The sequence below is a fragment of the Ailuropoda melanoleuca genome, chromosome 4 (assembly GCF_002007445.2).
Source record: "Ailuropoda melanoleuca isolate Jingjing chromosome 4, ASM200744v2, whole genome shotgun sequence".
Classification (NCBI taxonomy): domain Eukaryota; kingdom Metazoa; phylum Chordata; class Mammalia; order Carnivora; family Ursidae; genus Ailuropoda; species Ailuropoda melanoleuca.
The window spans coordinates 9,654,440-9,676,104 of record NC_048221.1 but is presented as its reverse complement, the minus strand read 5'-3'; the positions used below and the strand labels follow the sequence as shown (position 1 = coordinate 9,676,104).

Below are 21,665 nucleotides of genomic sequence, written 5' to 3'. Positions count from 1 at the left end.
GCCTTGTCTGTCACCGGCACCTGGCTGAGCCCAGGGTGAGCCTGGCCAAGCGCAAGGCCAGAAGTGCTCAGCGAGTCTGTGTTCCTCTCCCCCAGTACCAGGGCCGCATCAATGAGCTGCTCCTGTCGGTCATCACCTGGGTGGGCATCGTGATCTCCCTCGTCTGCCTGGCCATCTGTATCTCCACCTTCTGCTTCTTGCGGGGGTTGCAGACCGACCGCAACACCATCCACAAGAACCTGTGCATCAACCTCTTTCTGGCCGAGCTGCTCTTCCTGGTCGGGATAGACAAGACTCAGTATGAGGTGGGCCAGGGGTCAGGGGCAGAGGCAGGTGGGAGGAGAGCCAGTGCTGGCCCAGGAAGCCCCTCACCTGTGGCGCCCCTCCCTGCTGCCCCCAGATCGCTTGCCCCATCTTCGCCGGCTTGCTGCATTACTTCTTCCTGGCCGCCTTCTCCTGGCTGTGCCTGGAGGGCGTGCACCTCTACCTGCTGCTGGTGGAAGTGTTCGAGAGCGAGTACTCCCGCACCAAGTACTACTACCTGGGTGGCTACTGCTTCCCGGCCCTGGTGGTGGGCATCGCGGCGGCCATTGACTACCGCAGCTATGGCACCGAGAAGGCGTGAGTGTCCCTCCTCTCATCCCCCGGGGTCTCTCCTGCCTGGCTCTGCTCAGCAGAATCCCTGGGGCCAGGACCCTCACAATCTGCAGAATCCCCAGGGGCTAGGATGGGAGGGAAGGGCAGTCCCGCTTCTGCCTACCCCAGCCCTACTTCCTTTACAGCTGCTGGCTCCGAGTCGACAATTACTTCATCTGGAGCTTCATTGGACCTGTCTCTTTTGTTATCGTGGTAAGTGGGAAGGTGGTACCCCCACTGCTACGTCTCCGTCCTTCTCACAAGCTAGTCTTGACCCCCGCCCCCACTCTCCCCAAGCCCTGAAAGGGCTGGTTTGAAAACCATCGAAATTGAGCAGCCAGCTAAGAGGACAAGAACAGAGCAGGTCTGTAAAGCTCCGGCACCAAAGCCCGTCCATCCAGAAACTGTGGTTTGAGCTCCTGCCTTGTGTCAGGCTGTGGGCCCTGTCCTCCCACCACGAGGAGCCACATTAACACAGTTGTTACCGGTCAGCGGGCACCTGAGGGCAGGTACATCAGCAGAGGAGGCCCTGAGGAAGGGGGGTGTTGAGGTGGAGACTTGGCCAGGAGTTTGCACTGGGAGGTGGAGGGACCCCAAAGGACCCCCCCAGCCTAGCCCTTCCCCTTGTCCCACCCCCCAGGTGAACTTGGTGTTCCTCATGGTGACCCTGCACAAGATGATCCGGAGCTCATCCGTGCTCAAACCCGACTCCAGTCGCCTGGACAACATTAAGTGAGCACCCCTTCCCCACTTCCCCCTGCCCCTGATGGCTCCCTACCAGGCCTGGTCTCTCCCAACGCTTCCTAAAATGTGATTTTACCACAAGATGTGATTTTAAGGACAGACATGGCGTTTTATTGTGCTTGTTGTATAGCTACTTAACAAGTATTAGAAAACATGGTATTAAGACATCCAATCTGTGCTTTTGGGGACATAACTTCTTAGGGCAAGGTCAAGTTGAAAAGGTAAGTCCAATTCAAGGCAACTTAAAGAGAAATTGGCAGCAAAAGATAGTTGAAGGGTCTGGAAATATGGCCTAAGGCTGAAGGCAAATGACTGACCTTTGCAAAACCCCAAACCCCAACCTCAGGCCCAGGCTGGGTGGAAGTACCACTGTGTAAGCAATGACCGCCTCCCCTCCCCCAGAAGGCCTACTCACCCCAGGTGGGTCTTTGCAGATAGCACCCAGACCTACCTGAAGAGGGACCCAGAGCAGCGGGGGAGGTTTCTCCACTAGCAAGGACTTTGACATTCCTGTCCCCTCCCCCAGATCCTGGGCCCTGGGGGCCATCGCGCTGCTCTTCCTGCTGGGCCTCACCTGGGCCTTCGGCCTGCTCTTCATCAATAAGGAGTCCGTGGTCATGGCCTATCTCTTCACCACCTTCAACGCCTTCCAGGGGGTCTTCATCTTTGTCTTTCACTGCGCCTTACAGAAGAAGGTGAGGTCAGGGAAGGGGTCCAAGTGCCTGCCTTCTGCAGTGGGACCTGTGCGTGCTGTGAGGGGAGCATGGGCTTGGGGGCAGTGAGGATTTAGGCAGGGGTAAAGAGGGTTCTGGAACAGAGCAAGATATGGCAACCTGGGGGAGCGAGAGAGGATGGATTTGGGGAGTTGGGAGAGCACAGGGCAGGGTTGTGGTAACAGAGGACCAACCCCCACCCACCCACCTACGATGTGGGGGCACAAATCAGGCGTGTGGGCGGGAGAGGACTGAGTACCACCCAGACAGAAGGTTTCTATTCAGTAGTTACAAGATAAACTGTAAATTCTGTGGTAATAAAGTTTCCTTTCCAACATGCTTACAGGAGCCCCCAGGCTCACAGATTCCTGCCCGGCCCTCCCTTCCCTTCCTCCCCTCCAGCCATTCTTTCCTCTGCTTTCTCTCAAACACCTGGAGAGGGGACACCTGGGTGGCTCACTCAGTTAAGCGTCTGCTTTCAGCTCAGGTCACGATTCCAGGGTCCTGGGATGGAGTCCTGCCTCAAGCTCCTTGCTCAGCGGGGAGCCTGCTTCTCTCTCTGCCTCTCCACTGCTTGTGCGCTCTCTCTGATAAATAAAATCTTGGAAAAAAACAACACCTAAACAGGACCCTCCTCAGGGCTTGTTTCGGTTCCTCCCCAGACATCTATAAGGCCTGCTCCCCTGTTTCCTTCAGATCTTTGCTGGGATGTTTCCTCAGTGAGACTTCCCCTGGTCTATTTGAATTTACAAACCCCCACCACATCCCCCAACCCACCAGCACTGCCTGACCCCCTTCCTGGCCATATTGGTCTGCGTAGTGCCCAGCAGCATCAGACATCCTACACAGTGTGCTGTTGTTTGCACGTACATATGTCTCTGTCTACCAAAATATTAGCTCTTGGAGGTAGGGCTGTGTGAATGATTTGTTCTGTACCATCCCTGGGGCCTAAGCTATGCCTGGAACATAGCGGATGCTCATTAAAGATCTGTTGAGTGAATGAATGAGAAACTCAGTGGAAGTAGAGAAAGGAGGATGAGCCTGAGCAGGGAGAGTGCCTGCCTAACTGGCTGGTTGCTAGGGGACAGGAGACAACGAGGTTTCTGAGGCTTGCAGGGGCACCCACTGCCAGCTGCGTGTCCCCCTCCCCCAGGTGCACAAGGAGTACAGCAAGTGCCTGCGTCACTCCTACTGCTGCATCCGCTCCCCACCCGGGGGCGCTCACGGCTCACTCAAGACCTCAGCCATGCGGAGCAACACCCGCTACTACACAGGGACCCAGGTACCTGGGCAGGGGCCAGGGCTCCAGGCAGGGCTCCCTGGGGCTGAGTATTGGACCCAAGGGCCCAAGAGGCAGGGCAGCGCTCAGCCCAGGTCCCTGGTGGTGCTCAGCAGGCGACTGGCCTCAGAAAGATCCTGGAGGATGGGTAGTCTGGGGGTAGGGGGCTCACATCCAGGCTGTGTCCCCAGAGCCGAATCCGGAGGATGTGGAATGACACCGTGAGGAAACAGACGGAGTCCTCCTTCATGGCAGGCGACATCAACAGCACCCCCACCCTGAACCGAGGTGAGACTGCGCGTCCCTTGCCCTTGACTCTATCCCTCAAGATTCCTGGACCAGTGTCTCTGGGCCACCTTGTGACCTCTGATGTTCTGGACAGGTACCATGGGGAACCACCTGCTGACCAACCCCGTGTTGCAGCCCCGTGGGGGCACCAGCCCCTATAACACCCTCATCGCCGAGTCGGTGGGCTTTAATCCCTCCTCACCCCCTGTCTTCAACTCCCCAGGTGAGAGCACTCTGGTATAGGAAGAGGGTGACAGCCCCGGTCAGGGAGTGTGGTGGGGTCTGCATCCCGAGGGTCTCTGCTTGGGGTATCCTAGTGCTTCCTGAATTGGAGCCTGGGCTTGACTTTCCAAGCACACTCTCACCTTCTCTCTTTTCCCTCCTGGCCGGCATCTACAGGGAGCTACCGGGAACCCAGTAAGTGTGACTTGCCTGGTAACGTTTCCGAGGCCAGGAGGGGAATGTGATAGTGGCCTCCTGGGATGACTTCACTCAGGGAGGAGAATTCGGGTGCCCCCCCCCGACCCCACACACATACAGCCGGAGGGGGTTATGTTTGGCCCTCAGGTAGGCAACGAAGGTGGTGATGGTCAGAGCACAGGAAATGCAACTGGTCACTAGGCCTCTTCACACTGCTGAGATTCTGAGCCTCCAGGTGGGAAGAGACCTAGAGGGAACTGGTCCCCACCTCTGTTCCTCCAGCTTGCTGCTGGGCTGATGTCCCCACTACCAGTGAGGAAGAATGGGAATAGGAGATCCCAGCCCCGGGGGAAGCAGGCACCCCCTCTCCCATGTGCCCACACCCCTGTCACTGCCCCCCCTCCTCCTGAGCTGGCCCCTTTTTGCCTGCAGAGCACCCTCTGGGAGGCCGGGAAGCCTGCGGCATGGACACATTGCCCCTCAACGGCAACTTCAACAACAGTTACTCCTTGCGAAGCGGGGATTTCCCTCCAGGGGATGGGGCCTCTGAGCCACCCCGAGGCCGGAACCTGGCCGATGCTGCTGCCTTCGAGAAGATGATCATCTCAGAGCTGGTACACAACAACCTGCGGGGCAGCAGCAGTGGGGCCAAGGGCCCCCCACCACCCGAACCCCCTGTGCCACCTGTGCCAGGGGGTGGTGGCGAGGAAGAAGCAGGCGGGCCCGGGGGTGCTGACCGGGCAGAGATCGAACTTCTCTACAAGGCCCTGGAGGAGCCGCTGCTGCTGCCCCGGGCCCAGTCGGTGCTGTACCAGAGCGATCTGGATGAGTCGGAGAGCTGCACTGCGGAGGATGGGGCCACCAGCCGGCCCCTATCCTCCCCTCCGGGTCGGGACTCCCTCTACGCCAGTGGGGCCAACCTGCGGGACTCGCCCTCCTACCCGGACAGCAGCCCCGAGGGGCCCAGTGAGGCCCTGCCCCCACCCCCGCCTGCACCCCCCGGTCCCCCTGAAATCTACTACACCTCGCGCCCACCGGCCCTGGTGGCCCGGAACCCCCTGCAGGGCTACTACCAGGTGCGGCGGCCCAGCCACGAGGGCTACCTGGCGGCCCCGGGCCTCGAGGGGCCAGGGCCCGATGGGGATGGGCAGATGCAGCTGGTCACCAGTCTCTGAGGGACCTCATGGACCAGGGGCTGGTGGCCCAGGCCAGGGAGGGAACCCTGGGTGGGGCTCCAGTGGGAGAGGGAGACTCACGGAGGCAGTGGCTGGTGGGCCACTCTCTCCAGGTGCCCTTCAGCCGTGGGCCCTCTAGGCCCCTCAGGAGCTCTGCCATGGGGCCTGTGGTGCAGGGTTCACAGACAGGGTTTCCTACCAGCCACGTGCACCAGCTCGATTTGGGGGAAGTGCAGTAAGGAGGAGCCAAGAGGTCCCCAAGGGAGTAAGGAAGGAGAAATTGGATGGGTGCAGCCCACTCTTTACTTCCCCGTGTCCCCTACCTTTCTTCCCCCTAGAGGGAAATGAGGGCTTTGGGTTCCCTGGGCCAAGGGCCCTGCTGAATGGAACCTGTCAGCTGCTCCTCTCTCTGCAGCCAAAAATGCTGCCAGCTGCACCAGGAAGGAGCAGTGGGAGCAGACAGATGGACAGGTTCCACCTACACTACAGTTCCCTACTCCTGAAGACTGGGGCCTCTCTGGCCCGAGAGAAAGCCCCAGGGCAAGAGGAATGGGCAGTTGTGGCTGCTGGTTTAAAAGTGGAACTTTCTCTGAAGCTCCTTCCCTCTGCTCTTCGTCCTTGCCTCCCCAGCAAGCCTGCCCATCAGCCTCCTCAAGTGCACCCAGTGACCCCCTCCCTTGGGGTGACTCCTGATGAAGCACAACTCCCCGCAGGGCCCCCAGCCCACAGGGGTGGCCATATTTGGGCAGTTCCCAGTCCTGTGGGCTCGGCTATCTGGGGAGCAGATTTTGGGTCTGGATCTCCCTGGGGAGTGGGTCCTGGGCTTGGATCTTTCCCTAGGGGGCCATCTTACCCCTTCCTCTTTCCTCCTCCTCCCCCATTGCTGTAAATATTTCAACGAAATGGAAAAGAAAAAAAAAAAAAGACAAAAAAAAAGAAAAGAAAGAAAGAAAATCTCATCACTTGAAGCCACCGGGAGCCTGTGGCCCAGCCAGCCCGGGGCTTTCTCCGGAGCAGAGTGGCGCCGCCGGGCCCTGGCAGCCAGGACTTCTCCGTGTATGTGTGCATCCCCAGCCGGGGTGGGCGGGCCGCCAGAGCAGCTTTTTACAATGCAGAGACAGAAAACAAAATCTAGAAGCAACAGCGAAACAAAGAACCTGTTTCCTTCCCGGCACCGTTTCTGTCGCCTCTTTCCCTGCTCCGCCTGTTCCCTGGCATCAGTCAGCCCTCCTGGGGCGTGTACCTCACTGCCTGCCCCAGGACCGGGGCCTGTCTCCCCCTCCCCTCCCCACTGGCCCGGGGGAGGCACCCTCACACCCAAAGATGCTTTTGCCAAGATGGCTGCACTGTCCCTTTGAGTTCCTGCTTCTTGTATATTGCTTCTGGGACTCTGGGCTGAGGAGGAAGGGACTGACTTCCCACCTAGAGTGGGTGATGGGGGGAAAAAAGTGAAGGCAGCAGGTAGTGGGTGTGACAGGGAGGCTGGGAGTGATGAAGTTGTCTTCTTGGGGGGAGGGGGGCCCCAAAGGTGAGAGATCATCTTCCCTACCCTATACCCTCCTGTGGGGGAGGCAAAGCCAGGTACCAGGGCCTGCAGTCAGGACACCCCTGTACCGGGCACTCTACCCCAAACCTTAGACTCCGGAAGCTCTGGGCTGGGGATGTCTCCTGAGTACCTCTTCCAGCACCCTCCTCCAGCTGCTCACCCTGGCCTTCCCACCCCACCCCCCAACTCTTTGAGAGTAGGGTAGTCCCATCACCACAGCAGCCCAGCCCTGTCATTGCCATTCTCCCAGGGGTGGCCCTCCACCTCTACTCTGACCCCTTCTTGTCTCTTTTGTCCCTCCCTCTTTTCTCACAAGTGCCATGAGTTTTCAAACATCTTCGGGTCTCAGCCTGCTGCTGCCATAAACTTCTTTGGGTTAAGGGGGGGGGCTCTAGGGAGGAACTGGGGGAAAGGGACAGGTAGGTGGCTAGAGGAACCCTTTTTGCTGCTAGAAAGTCCCTCCCTTCTCCTGGGGAGCTGGGGCTGGCTTGTCCCCATCAGTTAGGGGAAAAGGGGTCAGACCAAAGATGGTGGTTTGTCCCACGTAGGGAGACAGGTGTGGGGAGAAGGCAGGGTTGGGTTCCATCTCTAGCTTTTTCAGTTAAGAAGGCTTAACCTCTTTCAACTGAAGACCATGGGTAAGTCTGGATGGGGAAGAGAAATAAGGATAAGGGACAGTCTTGCCCAGACAGCTGTGGCCTTCCTTGGCATTACTAGGCCAGGAACTCCACTGTAGGAAGGGGCAGCCAGAGGTCTGTGAAGAGCTGGCAAGAGAGGAGGGATGATGGAGTTGGCCTGGCATCAGTCCAGCTAGAGTTAGAGGCTGCCTCTCACACCAGCAAGAGGGCTAGGAGAGTAGGCTTGGCCGGAGAGTTTCCCGGGGGACTGAAGGTATACCAGGAATCTGCTTCCTCGCCCCTGAGCAGCCCTCCTCCTCTCTCTCCAGACACTGACAATCAAGGGGAGAGAGGGCGGGGTGGGTCCCTAGGTTCCCATTCTAGCCAAAATCACCAAGGTGGACTCCCAGGCCTCAGAGCTGCATGGCAGGGCCCCCTGGTGGGGTTGGACACCACTGCAGCCCAATGCAAAGCTACCCCCAAGAGCCCAGGTGTCCCCTCACCCCAACCAGACCTGGTGCCTTGACACCCCACCCCAGCTGGGACGGTATAGAGAAGGAAGGGTCTTGGTTTCCTCTCCTACTCCCTTCCTTGGGCTCCTGAGTTCATTTGCTTTTAAATCTAATATTTTTCTCTGGTTTTTTTTGGGGGGGGGGGTGTTTTTGTTTTTGTTTTGTTTCCCTTGCCTTCCTTTCTCTGTCTCCACCTTTTCCCTGTGTCTTTCTCACTGTCGATGTGTTCCTCTTCTTTCACCCTCAATTTCTCTGTGTCCATTCGGGCCTCCTCCCCCTCACCCATCCCTTCCTTCCCCCTCCCCCACCCCAATCCTCCTTGGTCTCCTTTTCGATATGCCAAACCAATTTTGGGTCGAGTGCATTTAATGAGAACAAAACAAAAGGCTCATAACAAGAACGTTTCAGAAAAAAACAAAAAGTTTAAAAAAAAATTGTTGAGTCAAAAAAAAATCAAACAATAAAGAAATTAAGATTTCTTGGAATGACAAGAGTGGTGTGACTCACTGGGGGGTAAGAAAGGGGTGAGTGGATCTGCTCAAAGTATCCCCAGGAGGCTGACACAGTGAGGTACCTGCACTGAGGCATTTCGAACCCACGGCAGAAGCCTGGTGAGTCACAGCATCATTAACGTTTACAGAGAATTTTTTAAGTTCCTGGGCCTGGCTGAACACTTCAGGTGCAGTTTCTCTTTGAATCCTCATAAATGTTCTAGGGTGGAGGTTATCAGATCTCCATTATACAGATGAGAAAACTGGTTTACAATGTCTAGATGCATGCCCAAGTTTCCCTGGGCTGGGCCACTGCCATATCAAGTCTCAGAGGCCCTTCAAGCTGTATTTAGAGCAGAAGAGAGGAACTGTATGCTGTGCCTGTCTCCTTCCAACAGCCATTCCTAGACTCCCACAGCAGCTGGAATGGTGCATTTTCTTTTTTTTTTAAGACTTTATTTGAAAGCGCGCACAGGGGGTGGGGAGCAGCAGACTCTCCACTGAGCAGGAAGCCCAATCCCAGGCCCCTGGGGATCATGACCTGAGCCGAAGGCAGAAGCTTAACTGCTTAACGGACTAAGCCACCCAGGCACCCCTGCAATGTTGCATTTTCAAACATGACAAGGTGGAATTGCATCATGTGTACTTCACATTCTCAAATATAGCTGCCAGTGCTGAGAGAGAGAGGAATGACTACTCAAACAGCACGAGCATCTCTCTCCACGCCTCTCTGCCTTCAACATCTGCATCCAGGATGCCATATTCCCCTAATTATCTTCCTACCTCTCTAGCCACTCATTCCCAGTCTCTGCAGCTGGTTCCTTCCAATCTCCCCACTTCTTAATATTGGTGAGCCCAGCTACCTACACTCATTCCCTGGGAGATCTCAGCCTTGTAGCATGGTTTTAAGTAACTATAAACTGATGATTCCCAAACAGAGCTCCAGCCTGAACTTTTACCCTCGAGCTCCAAATTCATACACATCTAACTTACCCACTCCACATTTCCCCCTGGGTGTCTGGTAGGACTTCAAACTTAACCTGTCCAAACCTGTCCCACCCCACCCCCAGGTCCTCCCATAATCTCCCCCACCTCAATTAAGAGCAAGTCGATCCAGAGACTCAAGAATAAAACCCTCGGAGGTTCCCTTGTACTTATGTCCTTGTTCAAACCCCATCCAATCTGACAGTAAGTGCAATGGTAGTTCTAACTTCAAAATATCCACAGTAAACTAGTTCTTACCACCTTGGTTCAAGCCACTGTTGTCTTACCAAGACCACTGTAACAGTCCCCTAACTAGTTTCCTGTCCCTCCTCGGGCTTTTCTCAACACAGAAACCGGAATGATCTTGGTAAGCATCGCGTCCCTCCTCTGCTCAAAATTCTTCAATATAATCCTCTCTTGCCCAGACAAAAGGCCAAGGGTCAGCCCAACAGCCTACAATGACCTATAACGGCTCTACAACATCAGATATCCCCATGGCTCTCCTCCTTCCCTCCACTAGCCACACTGGGTTCCTCACTATACACAAACATGCAGGCAGCACCTGCCTCAGAGCCCCTGCACTGGCCATTCCATAGCATTCATTTATTCTCCCGCAGGGCTTATGAAAATCAGAGTTTCCCAGGCGATTCCATTTAAATTGCAATTGGCCACTCCAGAACCCACTAACCCACACATCTTGTTTTGTCTGTCTCCCAGAGCACTCCTATCTAGCAAACCAAGAAATTTTTGGCTTATTATCTCCCTCCACGACTAGAATGTAATGCAGAATGGTCTGGTTTTTTTCACTGCTGTTCCCCAGTGTCTAGCACAGCATTAGACACAGTAAGTGATCAATAAATATTTGTAAAAGGATGGAAAGCTGAAATGAACATAAGACCCGAGTGAGCCTGAGACATGAGTTACGAATGATGGGAACTATGAATCTGCCACTTCCTCCACTGCTCTCAGTTCCCATGTGCCATTCACTGTGCAATGCTAAGGTTTAATTTAGCATGGTCCTGAAACCTAAGTTCAGGGTTTTTGGGTACCCGACCCAAGAAAAGGCAACCTGTTCCTATCCTGGAAGAGGAGCTGATGCTCTGGACTTACTGAGAGACACTCTGTGAGCAAGTCTGGGGACTTTAAAGGATAATTAAATTTAACTATATATGATTTTAACTTCATGCTCTGATTCTGAAATCAAATCCCGGCACGAGATTCTACAACATGACCAGCTCTTTCATGTCTCTGTCCCTCACTCTCCCCAGCATGGCACACACCCTTCTCTGCTAGCAGAATCTAAATCTGCCGTGCCGGATGCCTGTGACACTCAGGCAGCTGTAGTGGTACATACCTGGGGCAACCATCTGCACATGCCCACGAACAGTAACATTTCTGTTGATTTATCACTTCAAAATCCTTTCCTATATTTCATCTAATTTAATTATCACAAGGTATATATTATTATCCCTATTTATCAAATGAGGAAACTGAATTTAGAGCGACTGACTTACTCAACACGATTACTAGGCAGCTGAAAGGGTCTGTATCCTGCAGAGGTTTTCCATGCCCCAATTTAAGCCTTTCAATGATGAGATGAGGCAGGTGTTAGCCCCATTTTATGGCTGAGGAAGCAGAAGCCCAGGAAGGTTAGAGAATGTCCAAACATTCACTCACCTAATAAGAGAGCTGGACCAGGCCTCCATCTTGGTCTTCTGATCCCAGGGGCTGCTTCTAGGAATGTCCGTACTCAGCTGCAATTGCCCACTCCCCATCACTGCTTACCCATCCCACACGGTACCCAATAAAGGAGGCTGACTATCTGGCTCCCCACACCAGAGGAGATGCCCACTAACCATGCCACACCCCAACAGTCCCCACGTAGCTAGTATTAAGGCAGTCCAGAGTGGGAAGGCCTTAATGCAGAGCGACAGAAGATTCTCTTGAGACTCCCAAAAGACTAAAGACACTGGGGCCCTCTGTCCTTGAGAAAACCTCCTCTCTCCCACAAACTGCTGGAAAGGCCTGGGGGGAGCCAGGCTGAGGCTAGTCCTCCATCCCCACAACATCCACCAGCTTATTCTGCTCTTCCCTTACCCTTTCAAACATCAATCATAGAAACCAGCAGTGATGACAGGCCCCTGCTGGCTTCTCCCTCCGCCATTTACATCATGTTCACTTCATCAGGACTCTCCTACCAAAGCCCTTGCCACTGCTACTCTTTTCTATCTGTCTTGTCCCACTGTCTCCCACAGCCCTCCACCTCCATCTAAGTGATCCCACCCTCTCACAACTGAAGCCCTCACTGTAACCCAACCAGTCCTCTCCTGGGAATCATTCCTAAGGAATCACATGTGCACATAAAGACTTAGCAGCAAGAAGGTTCACTGTGGTCAGGCTTCTTAGAGTGAAACACAATGAATAAAATTTCAGCACAGAAAATCATTACAGAGGGGCGCCTGGGTGGCGCAGTTGTTAAGCATCTGCCTTCAGCTCAGGGTGTGATCCCAGCGTTCTGGGATCAAGACCCACATCAGGCTCCTCTGCTATGAGCCTGCTTCTCCCTCTGCCACTCCCCCTGCTTGTGTTCCCTCTCTCGCTGGCTGTCTCTATCTCTGTTGAATACATAAATAAAATCTNCATAAATAAAATCTTAAAAAAAAATGCATGTAGTCATTAAAAACAACGATGCAGAAGAACATTAAATGACATGGAAATATATTCATANATCTCTGTTGAATACATAAATAAAATCTTAAAAAAAAAATGCATGTAGTCATTAAAAACAACGATGCAGAAGAACATTAAATGACATGGAAATATATTCATAAGATTTTGTGTAAAAATTCAGACATAAAAGACAAGGTAAAGAACGACCCCACCTTTTTAAAATGACATATACATGCAAAGTGTGTATAGTTACATAAAACTTTGTGCATATGTGTGCATGTGAACACATGCATGTGTGTATATTGCGAAACATAAAGGGAAACCTCACTAAAACGGAGTCAAGAGGCCAGAAGGGGGAGCTCTCAAGCCCCACCACTAGTAGTCTTTCGCAGACTGGACAGGAAGAGATGTACCTGGCAAGCGGACACTGCTACCCCAGGAGTAGGAAGACTTTCTCCCCCCACCAACAAGCCCTGCGATAGCGCAGCCCTGGAGAGACAGATAATTCAGCCAATGAAAAGCCACTACACTTAGAACTCCCAGTTCACTCCAAAGGACTTTTGGTTTGTGACAGCCGTCCCAATTTCCTTTTCTCTACAAAAGAGCATACCTCTCGTTTGTTATCTAGAATTGCCTATGGTTATGGCTTATGTCACAGCGTGCAATTCCCAAAATGCAATTCTCTTATTCTCAAGCCCATTTTTGCTGGTAAAACTGAGAGTTTTATTTTTGAGGTTAACATTACATATGTGTGGGGCGCCTGGGTGGTGCAGTCGTTAACCGTCTGCCTTCAGCTCAGGGCGTGATCCCGGCGTTCTAGGATCCAGCCCCGCATCAGGCTCCTCTGCTGGGAGCCTGCTTCTTCCTCTCCCACTTCTCCTGCTTGTGTTCCCTCTCTCGCTGGCTGTCTCTCTCTCTCTCTCAAATAAATAAATAAAATCTTAAAAAAAAAAAACAACCACATTACATATGTGTGTATATATATATATATACACACACATATAATATCAGAATATAAAGCTATACATCAGAATGTTAACAGGGGTAATTTTTACTTTCTTGTAATTCTCTATTTAAAAAATTATTTCTTTAAACATATTATTTTTACTTATTTATTTTTTAAGAGAGAGAGAATGGGACAGGGGGCAGAGGGAGAGAGAGAATGTTAAACGGACTTCATGCGGAGCGTGGAACCTAACGCAGAGCTCGATTTCACAACCCTGAGATCATGACCTGAGCCGAAATCAAGAGTCAGATGCTTAACTGACTGAGCCACCCAGGCGCCACCCCCCCCCAATATATTACTTTTGTAAATAGGAAGAAGTATTTGTGTGTCCTACTTTCTGTGGAATAACAAAAACCAAGAATAACCGATACCTCTGAAAGAATAAAGAACAAGGTGTTAGAACTAGCCTTACAAAGATTGGTTCTAATATGGTAATATTTAAGACAATGTAATATTGAAACAGGAAGAGACAAACAGGCCCATGGAAGAGATCTATGACTGGATGGAAACTTGCTCTAGACAGAGGTTACAAATCACTAGGGAAAGGATGGATTCATCCAGAGGTTGAGTTAATGAGCAGAGTTTGGGTGACTAGGTGTACCACAGAAGATTTGGGGGACAGGAAAAACACTCTGAGACTATAATGATGGCCATGTGTCATACATTTGTCCAAATCCATAGAATGTACAACACTAAGAGTGAACCCTAATGTAAACTACAGACTTTGGGTGATAATGATGTGTCAATGTAGGTTCATCAGCTATGACAAACGTACCACTCTGGTGAGGGATATTAATGGTGGGGGAGGCTATGCATGAGGGAAGGTGGGGCTGGGGGTATATTAAAATCTCTACTCTCAATTTTCCTGGGAACTTGAAACTGCTGTTAAAAAAAAATTAAAAAGGAAAAAAATTAACTCCTTAAAAAAAAGTAATGAGGGGCATCTGATGGCTCAGTCTGTTAAGTGCCTGCCTTTGGCTCAGGTCATGATTCCATGGTCCTCAGATCAAGCCCCATATTCAGTTCCCTGCTCAGCGGGAAGTCTGCTTCCTCTCCCTCTGTCCCTGCCCCTGCTCTGCTCTCTCTCACTCTCTCTCAAATAAATAAATAATATCTTTTTTTAAAAAAATTAATGAGGATCCTAAAGAGCTGTTGTTTAAAGGGACAGGGATGGGGCACCTGGGTGGCTCAGATGGTTAAGCAGCTGCCTTCGGCTCAGGTCGTGATCCCAGGTACCTGGGCTCGAGCCCTACATTGGGCTCCCTGCTCGGCAAGGAGCCTGCCTCTCCCTCTCCTTCTACTGCTCCCCCTGCTTGTGCTTTCTGTCAAATAAATAAAAATCTTTTGAAAAATAAAGGGATAAGGATTATATCTATGTATACTTAACTAAATTAGAAATTAAAACTGACAATTTTTAAATATATAAATTAGCTAATAAATCCATTAGATGTTAACATAAATAACCTGTTTTTTGAGAATAACTGTATGTTTTTATTTGTTTTATTTTTTTAAAGATTTTATTTATTTATTTGACAGAGATAGAGACAGCCAGCGAGAGAGGGAACACAAGCAGGGGTGTGGGAGAGGAAGAAGCAGGCTCCTAGCGGAGGAGCCTGATGTGGGGCTCGATCCCATAACGCCGGGATCACGCCCTGAGCCGAAGGCAGGCGCTTAACCGCTGTGCCACCCAGGCACCCCGAGAATAACTATATGTTTTTAAAAACAAAGTAGTCGAGGGTGCCTGGGTGGCTCAGTTGGTTAAAGGGTCCGACTCTTGATTTCGGCTCAGGTTGTGGTCTCAGGGTCATGGGATTGAGTCCCGTGACAGGCTCGCACACTGAGAGGAGTCTCCTTGGGATTCTCTCCCTCTGTCCCTCCCGCCCCCACATGCACACATGCTCTGCCTTTAAAAAAAATTTTTTTAGGGGCGCCTGGGTAGCACAGTCGTTAAGCGTCTGCCTTCGGCTCAGGGCGTGATCCCGGCGTTCCGGGATGGAGTCCCACATCGGGCTCCTCCGTTGGGAGCCTGCTCCTTCTTCTCCCACTCCCCCTGCTGTGTTCCCTCTCTCTCTGGCTGTCTCTCTGGCACATAAATAAAAATAAAATCTTTAAAAAAAAATTTTTTTTTTTTAAAAACCAAAGTAGTGAAAAAAATGGCTTTGTTTTACATTTTGTAAAGCTCCTATTGTCTGGCTTAATAGAAGAGACCTGGATTCTCACACAGACTTCTGCAATCAATCTGTTACAATATGCTGTCTTGATTGAAGTACATGAAGAAAATTCAGCCTCACAGATATATAATTGGAAGAGGCAGGAGTGCTATATCCTTTTTAGCTAATTGGGGATATTTTACTTTGTTACTTATACCAAAACTCAAAAAGTAGTAGTATGTTCAAGTTAATTATAATGAGGAATATGAAACTGTATCAATGAACTTATCACACTGTTACATTGAAACCCATCGGTCTATTGGAAAATACTGATCTATTGAACTACTACATTTCACTATACAGTATTTTTTAAATCATCTTTGTAGTATCACCACTGATCTCATCAGAAAAATCTTTAAATATTGAGAAGTTGTCAGGCTGACAGTGAATAAAAGTTTTTCCAAAGACAATTTTGCTTGAAAGCTTGAATTTTATCATTGGCAACAAACCATCAGTTGTCCTTGAAGTGACCAGTTCACTTCATTCATTTCTGAGAAAACAGCCACAAAATATCCTAACTGAATAACTGCAGTCTGTCATTCTTTCAAGTAAAAATATTATTCCATGAAAAAAGTCACCAGTTCCACTTCCACTCAAACAACTGTACAAGTGCATTACCTCACTCTTCAGCATGCAATAAAGTGCTCTATGCAAACTTCCCATTTCACCACACAGAATACTAGAAAGACTTGCTCACAGGGCTAAGTTTTTTGGTTTTTTTTAAGATTTTATTTATTTGACGGAGGGAGAGACAGCCAGCGAGAGAGGGAACACAAGCAGGGGGAGTGGGAGAGGAAGAAGCAGGCTCCCAGCGGAGCAGGGAGCCCGACGTGGCGCTCGATCCCAGGACTCTGGGATCACGCCCTGAGCGGAAGGCAGACCCTTAATGACTGAGCCACCCAGGCGCCCCAGGGCTAAGTTTTAACACAGATTACTACTTTTCATTGCTGCTTCAAGGACACTCTTAAGTGGAATTAACATCGAATGTGTAGTAACAGTAAGGAATAAATGACAATTACTGCACTGACTTCCGGCTAAGGCACCAGCAGTTCTACCCAAACATTGGTCTGTAACACCAAGGCGCATGACAACACAGTGCTGATGAGAAATGCAAGTAACGTTTTAGAATTATTATGAAAATAGTTTATCTCCTGGATCCGCAGGGGATCACATTTTGAAAACCACTGAACTACTCAGTAAAAGAAACTGGGACAACTGGTTTCTGTCTGGAAAAAACTAAATCACACTCCTACTTCACATCATAAACAAAAATAAATTCCAAGTAGATTTTTTAAAAGCTAAACATGAAAAGTAAAACTTCCAGAAGAAAACACAGTAGGATGGAGTGCCTGGGTGGTGCAGTTGGTTGAGCGCCCGACCTTTGGTTTCGGCTCAGGTCATGATCTCAGAGTCATGGGATCCAGTCCCATGTTGGGCTCTGTGCTCAGTGGGGAGTCTGCTTGAGATTCTCTCTCTCCCTCTGCCCCTCCCGCTTGTGCTAACTCCTAGAATAAATAAATCCTTAAAAAAGAAGAAAAAAAAAAAGAAAACACAGGATATCTTATCAGCCTCAGGGTAAGATTTCTTAAGCAAAACACAAAAAACACAAACTACTGATCACCCTTATGACATTAACATAATAAAAATAAATCCTGAACATCAAAAGACACCAACCAAATGAAAAGGCAAGTATGAGATGTAAGAAGAACTTCTGTACTAATTAAGATATAACAATGCAGCAGGAAAATGGGCAAAGATATGAAGAGGCAATTCACAGAAGACAAATGGTCAATAAACAGATATAAATAGCTCAATCTCACTAGTAATAGAAAAATGCTAATTGAAACCACTTATGAACACCCATCAGAAAAACAAAAATGTAAAAATCTGACAGTACCAAGTGTTGATAAGGACACTGAGCAATAGCAGCACTACTGGTGGGACTAAGAACTACCAACTATCACTTTGAAGCACAAACTGGCAGTATCTAGTAGATGGATATTCTCATAACTCAGCATTTAAATTCCTAGATATGCATCCTAGGAAAACTCCTACATGTGTGCACAAGGAGACATATATAACAGTGACCACTGAAGGACTGTTTGTAAGAGCAGAAAATGAGAAACAACCTAAATATCAAGCAAGAGGTAAATGGATAAGTAAACACTGTCCGAGAAAACTTTCTGTGACCATCAAGTGTTCTCTACCCATGCTGTCTAATGTGGTAGCCACTAGCCACAGGTGCCTATTAAATGCACAAAATGTGACTAAGAGGGACTAAGGAATTGAACTTTAATTTTGATTAATTGAAATCTAAACAGCCACATGTGGCTAAATTGCTACCACATCAGACAGCACGGCTATAGCAGTGAAAAATGTTACATGCATGTAAGTGTAGATAAACTGCAAAAGCATTACACTGGACAAAAAAAGAAAGTTTTAAAAGGTAATGACTGGGACTAGAGTGAAGAAAGCAGGGTGTATAGAGTGAAAATTTTAGGAGGCACCCTCAGGGTTGTACAGGTACATGCTGGACACTCGTGTGACCCCAAGAGTTAATGCCTCCTTAAATTTTGGGCCATAGGTGCCTTGCTTACCTCAAGCTATAAGTATATATCCGGTCAGGGGTCCCCAAGATCATCCAAGGTTCAATGATTCACTAGGGAAGACTCACAGGATTTAGCATATAGCACACAGCTATGGTTTCTCACAGTGAAAGGGTACAAAGCAAAATCAGCCAAAGGAAAAGGCACACAGTGTGAAGTCTAGAGGAAACCAGGCACAAGATTTCAAGAATCCTCACCTAGTGAAGTCACATGGGATGCACTTAGTTCCTACAGAAAGTTGTAACAACACGTGTGAACTGTTGCCCACCAGGGAAGCTCATTAGAGACTCAATGCCCAGGGTATTTATTGGGGGCTGGTCAAGTACCAAAATTCCAGACTCCAGAAGGAAAGAAGGTATTCAACATAAACCACATTGTACAGTTTAGGCACCATGAGGCACTCTTATCATTTACGGGATGACAGGAACCTTCCTGAAATCCAAGTTCCTAGACACCAGTCAAAGGCCAACCTTGCAAACAGGCCTTTCTAAAGACAGCAGTCTCATGCCTAGAATGGTAACTTTTTTTGCACAGATTTATATAAAATTGTAGGACATGATATATTATACTATATATTGTTTAAAGACACATGTATATAAAGATGTACAAACATGCACAGAAAACCAAACAGTAAATCTAGGATTGTAGTTACATCTGAGGAAAAGGGGAAAGGACTAGGTTTGAGACAGGGGTACACAAGACCTTCCAACTGCTTCTCTAATGTTTGACTCCTTAAGCTGGGTAATGGGTAAAAATGTATTTTGTTGTAGCATTTCTTCTACATTTCCAAATGTGTGTGCACCTGAAATATAACGTAGGAAGAATAAACACTTATCTCCTTATCACTTTGTACTACTAACAGTTCATGTCATGGAGTGCTTTTCACATTCCAGGTACTATATTAAGCCCTTTATACGAATTTATTCTTTTAAATACCCTCAGAAGTCAATGTGAGGCAGCAGAGATCTCTACCCTCAATCAGTTGTCAATCTACTGAGGGATGATAAGAGATATGCACACTCTAAAACCAATTTAAGTACTGGACTGAATACTACTAAGATAATAAAACAGGGTGATACAATTAAGGAAGGGATGCTTTAAACTAGGGTGGCCTGGGAACATTTGAGGGGGACATTTGAGTTGAACCATAAATGATGACGAGACAGCCACGCATTGTCTAAAGACAGCACATTCCAGGCAGAGGGAACAGCAAGTGCAAAGCCCTGCAGCAGGAATAAGCTTGGTGTGTTGAAAGACAGTAAATAAAGCTAGCAAGACTGGAGAGTGGCGACAAGAGGAAGACTGGTAGATGAGGCCTGAGAGGTCAGCTGAGGTCACCGTGCAGGGCCTCATAAGCCACAGTAAAGATCTTAGGTTTCATTCTAAGTATGATAAGCTTTTGAAAGTTTTAAGCAGGGTAATGACACGATCTGGTTTACAATTGAAGATTATTCAGCCAGCTGTACGGAGTACTCATTATAGAAAGAGAGCCATTTTCTTCATTAGCACCAAAGACATGTTTGTGGCTGATGAGCTTCTCAGGGTGTACGAAAAGGTCGGGGGGTGGGGTGGGGAAAAGTTCCACAATGCAAAAAGAAAACTACAAAGTTGGAATGAATAAATATTTAATTAAATGTCTAGAAAACAACATCATGGCAACTTCATTCATCATTAAATTTAGTATTCATGTAAACAATTGAATTACATTTAGAAATAATCAGAAAATTAGATTTTTTTCAGTCACAAAAGTTCACAAGTATGCCCAATGACTGCCAAGAAATCACAGCTGATCATAAATGGGGATTTTCTTGCAGGCAAATCATCTCAAAGGAAAAACAACGGTCAATATTTTTAACCACAAAACATTTTTTTTTAACTTAATGTGAAATGTAGACATACATAAAGAAAAAAAAGTACCTAGCATCATGAGGCCTTACAACTGTACCAACACCACAGACGTGGCAGGGTAAGAAACGCTAGTGGCTTGAACTGGTGCTGTTCAGGCCTACACTCTATGAGTCTGAACAGTGGCCAGGGGACCCTTGCGAAGGCTTCTCTGAGAAAAGCACATTTGAATAGGTAGACCTGAATGACAAGAAGGCGCCAGTCATGCCAAGAGCCGGGAGAAGAGGTTCTGGGTGGAGGTTCCGCACCAGAAATGCCTGGTCAGATTTGTAAGGCACCAAATGAGAGTTTGGCTGAACTGAAGCTGGGTTTGGAGGAAAGGGAATGGTAGTAGGAAACAAAGCATGCAGAGTCTCGAAGACAATATTCTAATCCCAAGAATAGAAAACCACTCACATTTAAGAGTGGCTGATCCAATTTGTTTCACATCTACACTGTCCAGGAATACAGCAGCCACTTGCCACAGGGGCTCATAAACACCGGCACGCAATTCGTGCCACTGCAGCACAGAACTTTCCCCATCACTGAATTCTAACTGATTAACGCGACGTGCATCGAGCTCCTGGAAAACTTGTATGTTGGGAACAGACGGCGTGGGCCTGTGAACCTACATTTTCAACTATCAATTTTATGAAACCTAAAGCCAGACCGACTCTTTCCGATGAAAATGTAGCTGCAACGGTAAAACGCACGGGATTTCGAAGCCTTGGTACTTACTAAAAGGAAGATCTCTCATTTGTATTTTTTACACCCTTCGCGTGTCGAAATAAGATCTTGGCTACACTGGGTTAAAGATAACATTAAGATTAACTTCACCTGTTTTTTTTCTTTACTTTTTTTTTTTTTTAATGTGCTTACTAGAAAAATGTGAAGCGAGAAATGTGGCTCGCGTTAATTTTCCACTGGTCGCGGGTGGAAGCAGAGGGTGGGTCCAAGAGGCGCTGGAGTCTCCCGGGCACGGCGCGACGGTGGTCCGACCCCGGCGAGGGGGTGCAGACAGAAGTTTCTAGTTGTATTATGCAGTCACGAGTCAAGTCCGTGAGTTTTCAACGGCCCCGTTCACCGGTAGGGGAGACTGAGTGGCAGAGGCCGGACTCCCCCTGACGGCGCTGTCCACCTTAAACCTCCCAGCTGCCCTCGAGGAGGCGAGAGCGGGATTCGAACCAGGTGCCACTGCCGGGGCCCCGGCCCCAGCGCGCCGCATGAGCGCCGCTCGGTCTCCCCTCAGGAGAGGACGTTCACAACGCACTCCCCCGCCGCTGGGCCTGAGGGGCCGGGAGCCCCTTAGAGGAGGTGCCGAAAACGCTCACCTGCTGACCGACGTCGGGGCTACAAACACTCCTCCTTCCTCTCCACACAGGGTTCACGCACACCGGCAGCCGACTTCCGCTCCTCTGCGGCGAATCCCCAGTTAAGTATTCCTCTCCTCCCGCCCCGCAACCAACCTAGCCAATCACCTCTCAGAAAATCTGCATAAGCCCGTCCACACGCCTGCCTGCCAATCACTGCAGGCGCCAGCACCGCCCTTCCCGCCTTCTTAAGCGGGCGCCACGCGCCACCGCTAGGCGGTTGGCGGCGCTGCCCTCCGCCGGGGATGCGTCTCCCGGAAGGGCGGGGCGAAAAGCGGGCCTGGCCGGTGCGGGAACCTTCGGGATTGGCCAAGAGGAGCCTCGCGCTCTGCCTCCGCCCACCCCCTCCCCAGACATCCGAGTCGGAGACGCTGGGGATTGGTTCCCTGTGGGCACCCAAAGAAGCCAAGAAATGGTTCCGCCTTCCTGGCGCAGCCGGGAGAGGGAGCTCCTTGGATTGGCCCGGGCAGTCTCGGCGCGCGCCGACCCGTGCCCCAGGATTGGCTGAGGGTGA

The 21,665-nt window shown here is 49.7% G+C and overlaps 1 protein-coding gene and 1 long non-coding RNA gene across 5 annotated transcripts in view; one reads left to right on the top strand and one right to left on the bottom strand.

Moving 5' to 3' along the window:
* The window catches only part of ADGRL1 (adhesion G protein-coupled receptor L1), a 43,677-nt gene extending 35,271 nt beyond the window's left edge, over positions 1 to 8,406 (top strand). For 2 of the 4 annotated variants that reach the window (XM_034657894.1, XM_019801570.2), the window contains 10 exons: positions 96 to 305; positions 401 to 621; positions 783 to 849; positions 1,277 to 1,368; positions 1,907 to 2,075; positions 3,247 to 3,375; positions 3,564 to 3,660; positions 3,755 to 3,883; positions 4,060 to 4,077; positions 4,513 to 5,255. In XM_034657894.1, the coding sequence (XP_034513785.1) occupies positions 96 to 305; positions 401 to 621; positions 783 to 849; positions 1,277 to 1,368; positions 1,907 to 2,075; positions 3,247 to 3,375; positions 3,564 to 3,660; positions 3,755 to 3,883; positions 4,060 to 4,077; positions 4,513 to 5,255 (1,875 nt within the window). Of the gene's footprint in view, positions 1 to 95; positions 306 to 400; positions 622 to 782; positions 850 to 1,276; positions 1,369 to 1,906; positions 2,076 to 3,246; positions 3,376 to 3,563; positions 3,661 to 3,754; positions 3,884 to 4,059; positions 4,078 to 4,512 lie in introns of all 4 variants that reach the window. The other 2 variants (XM_034657893.1, XM_034657895.1) reach the window with 2 other exon arrangements.
* Positions 141 to 21,191, bottom strand: LOC117801862. The gene is made up of 3 exons (XR_004624628.1): positions 21,113 to 21,191; positions 1,832 to 2,062; positions 141 to 275 (listed from the first exon to the last, which is right to left on the bottom strand). It is a non-coding gene; the product is annotated as an uncharacterized LOC117801862 (long non-coding RNA).
* Positions 21,192 to 21,665: the final 474 nt, after the last annotated feature.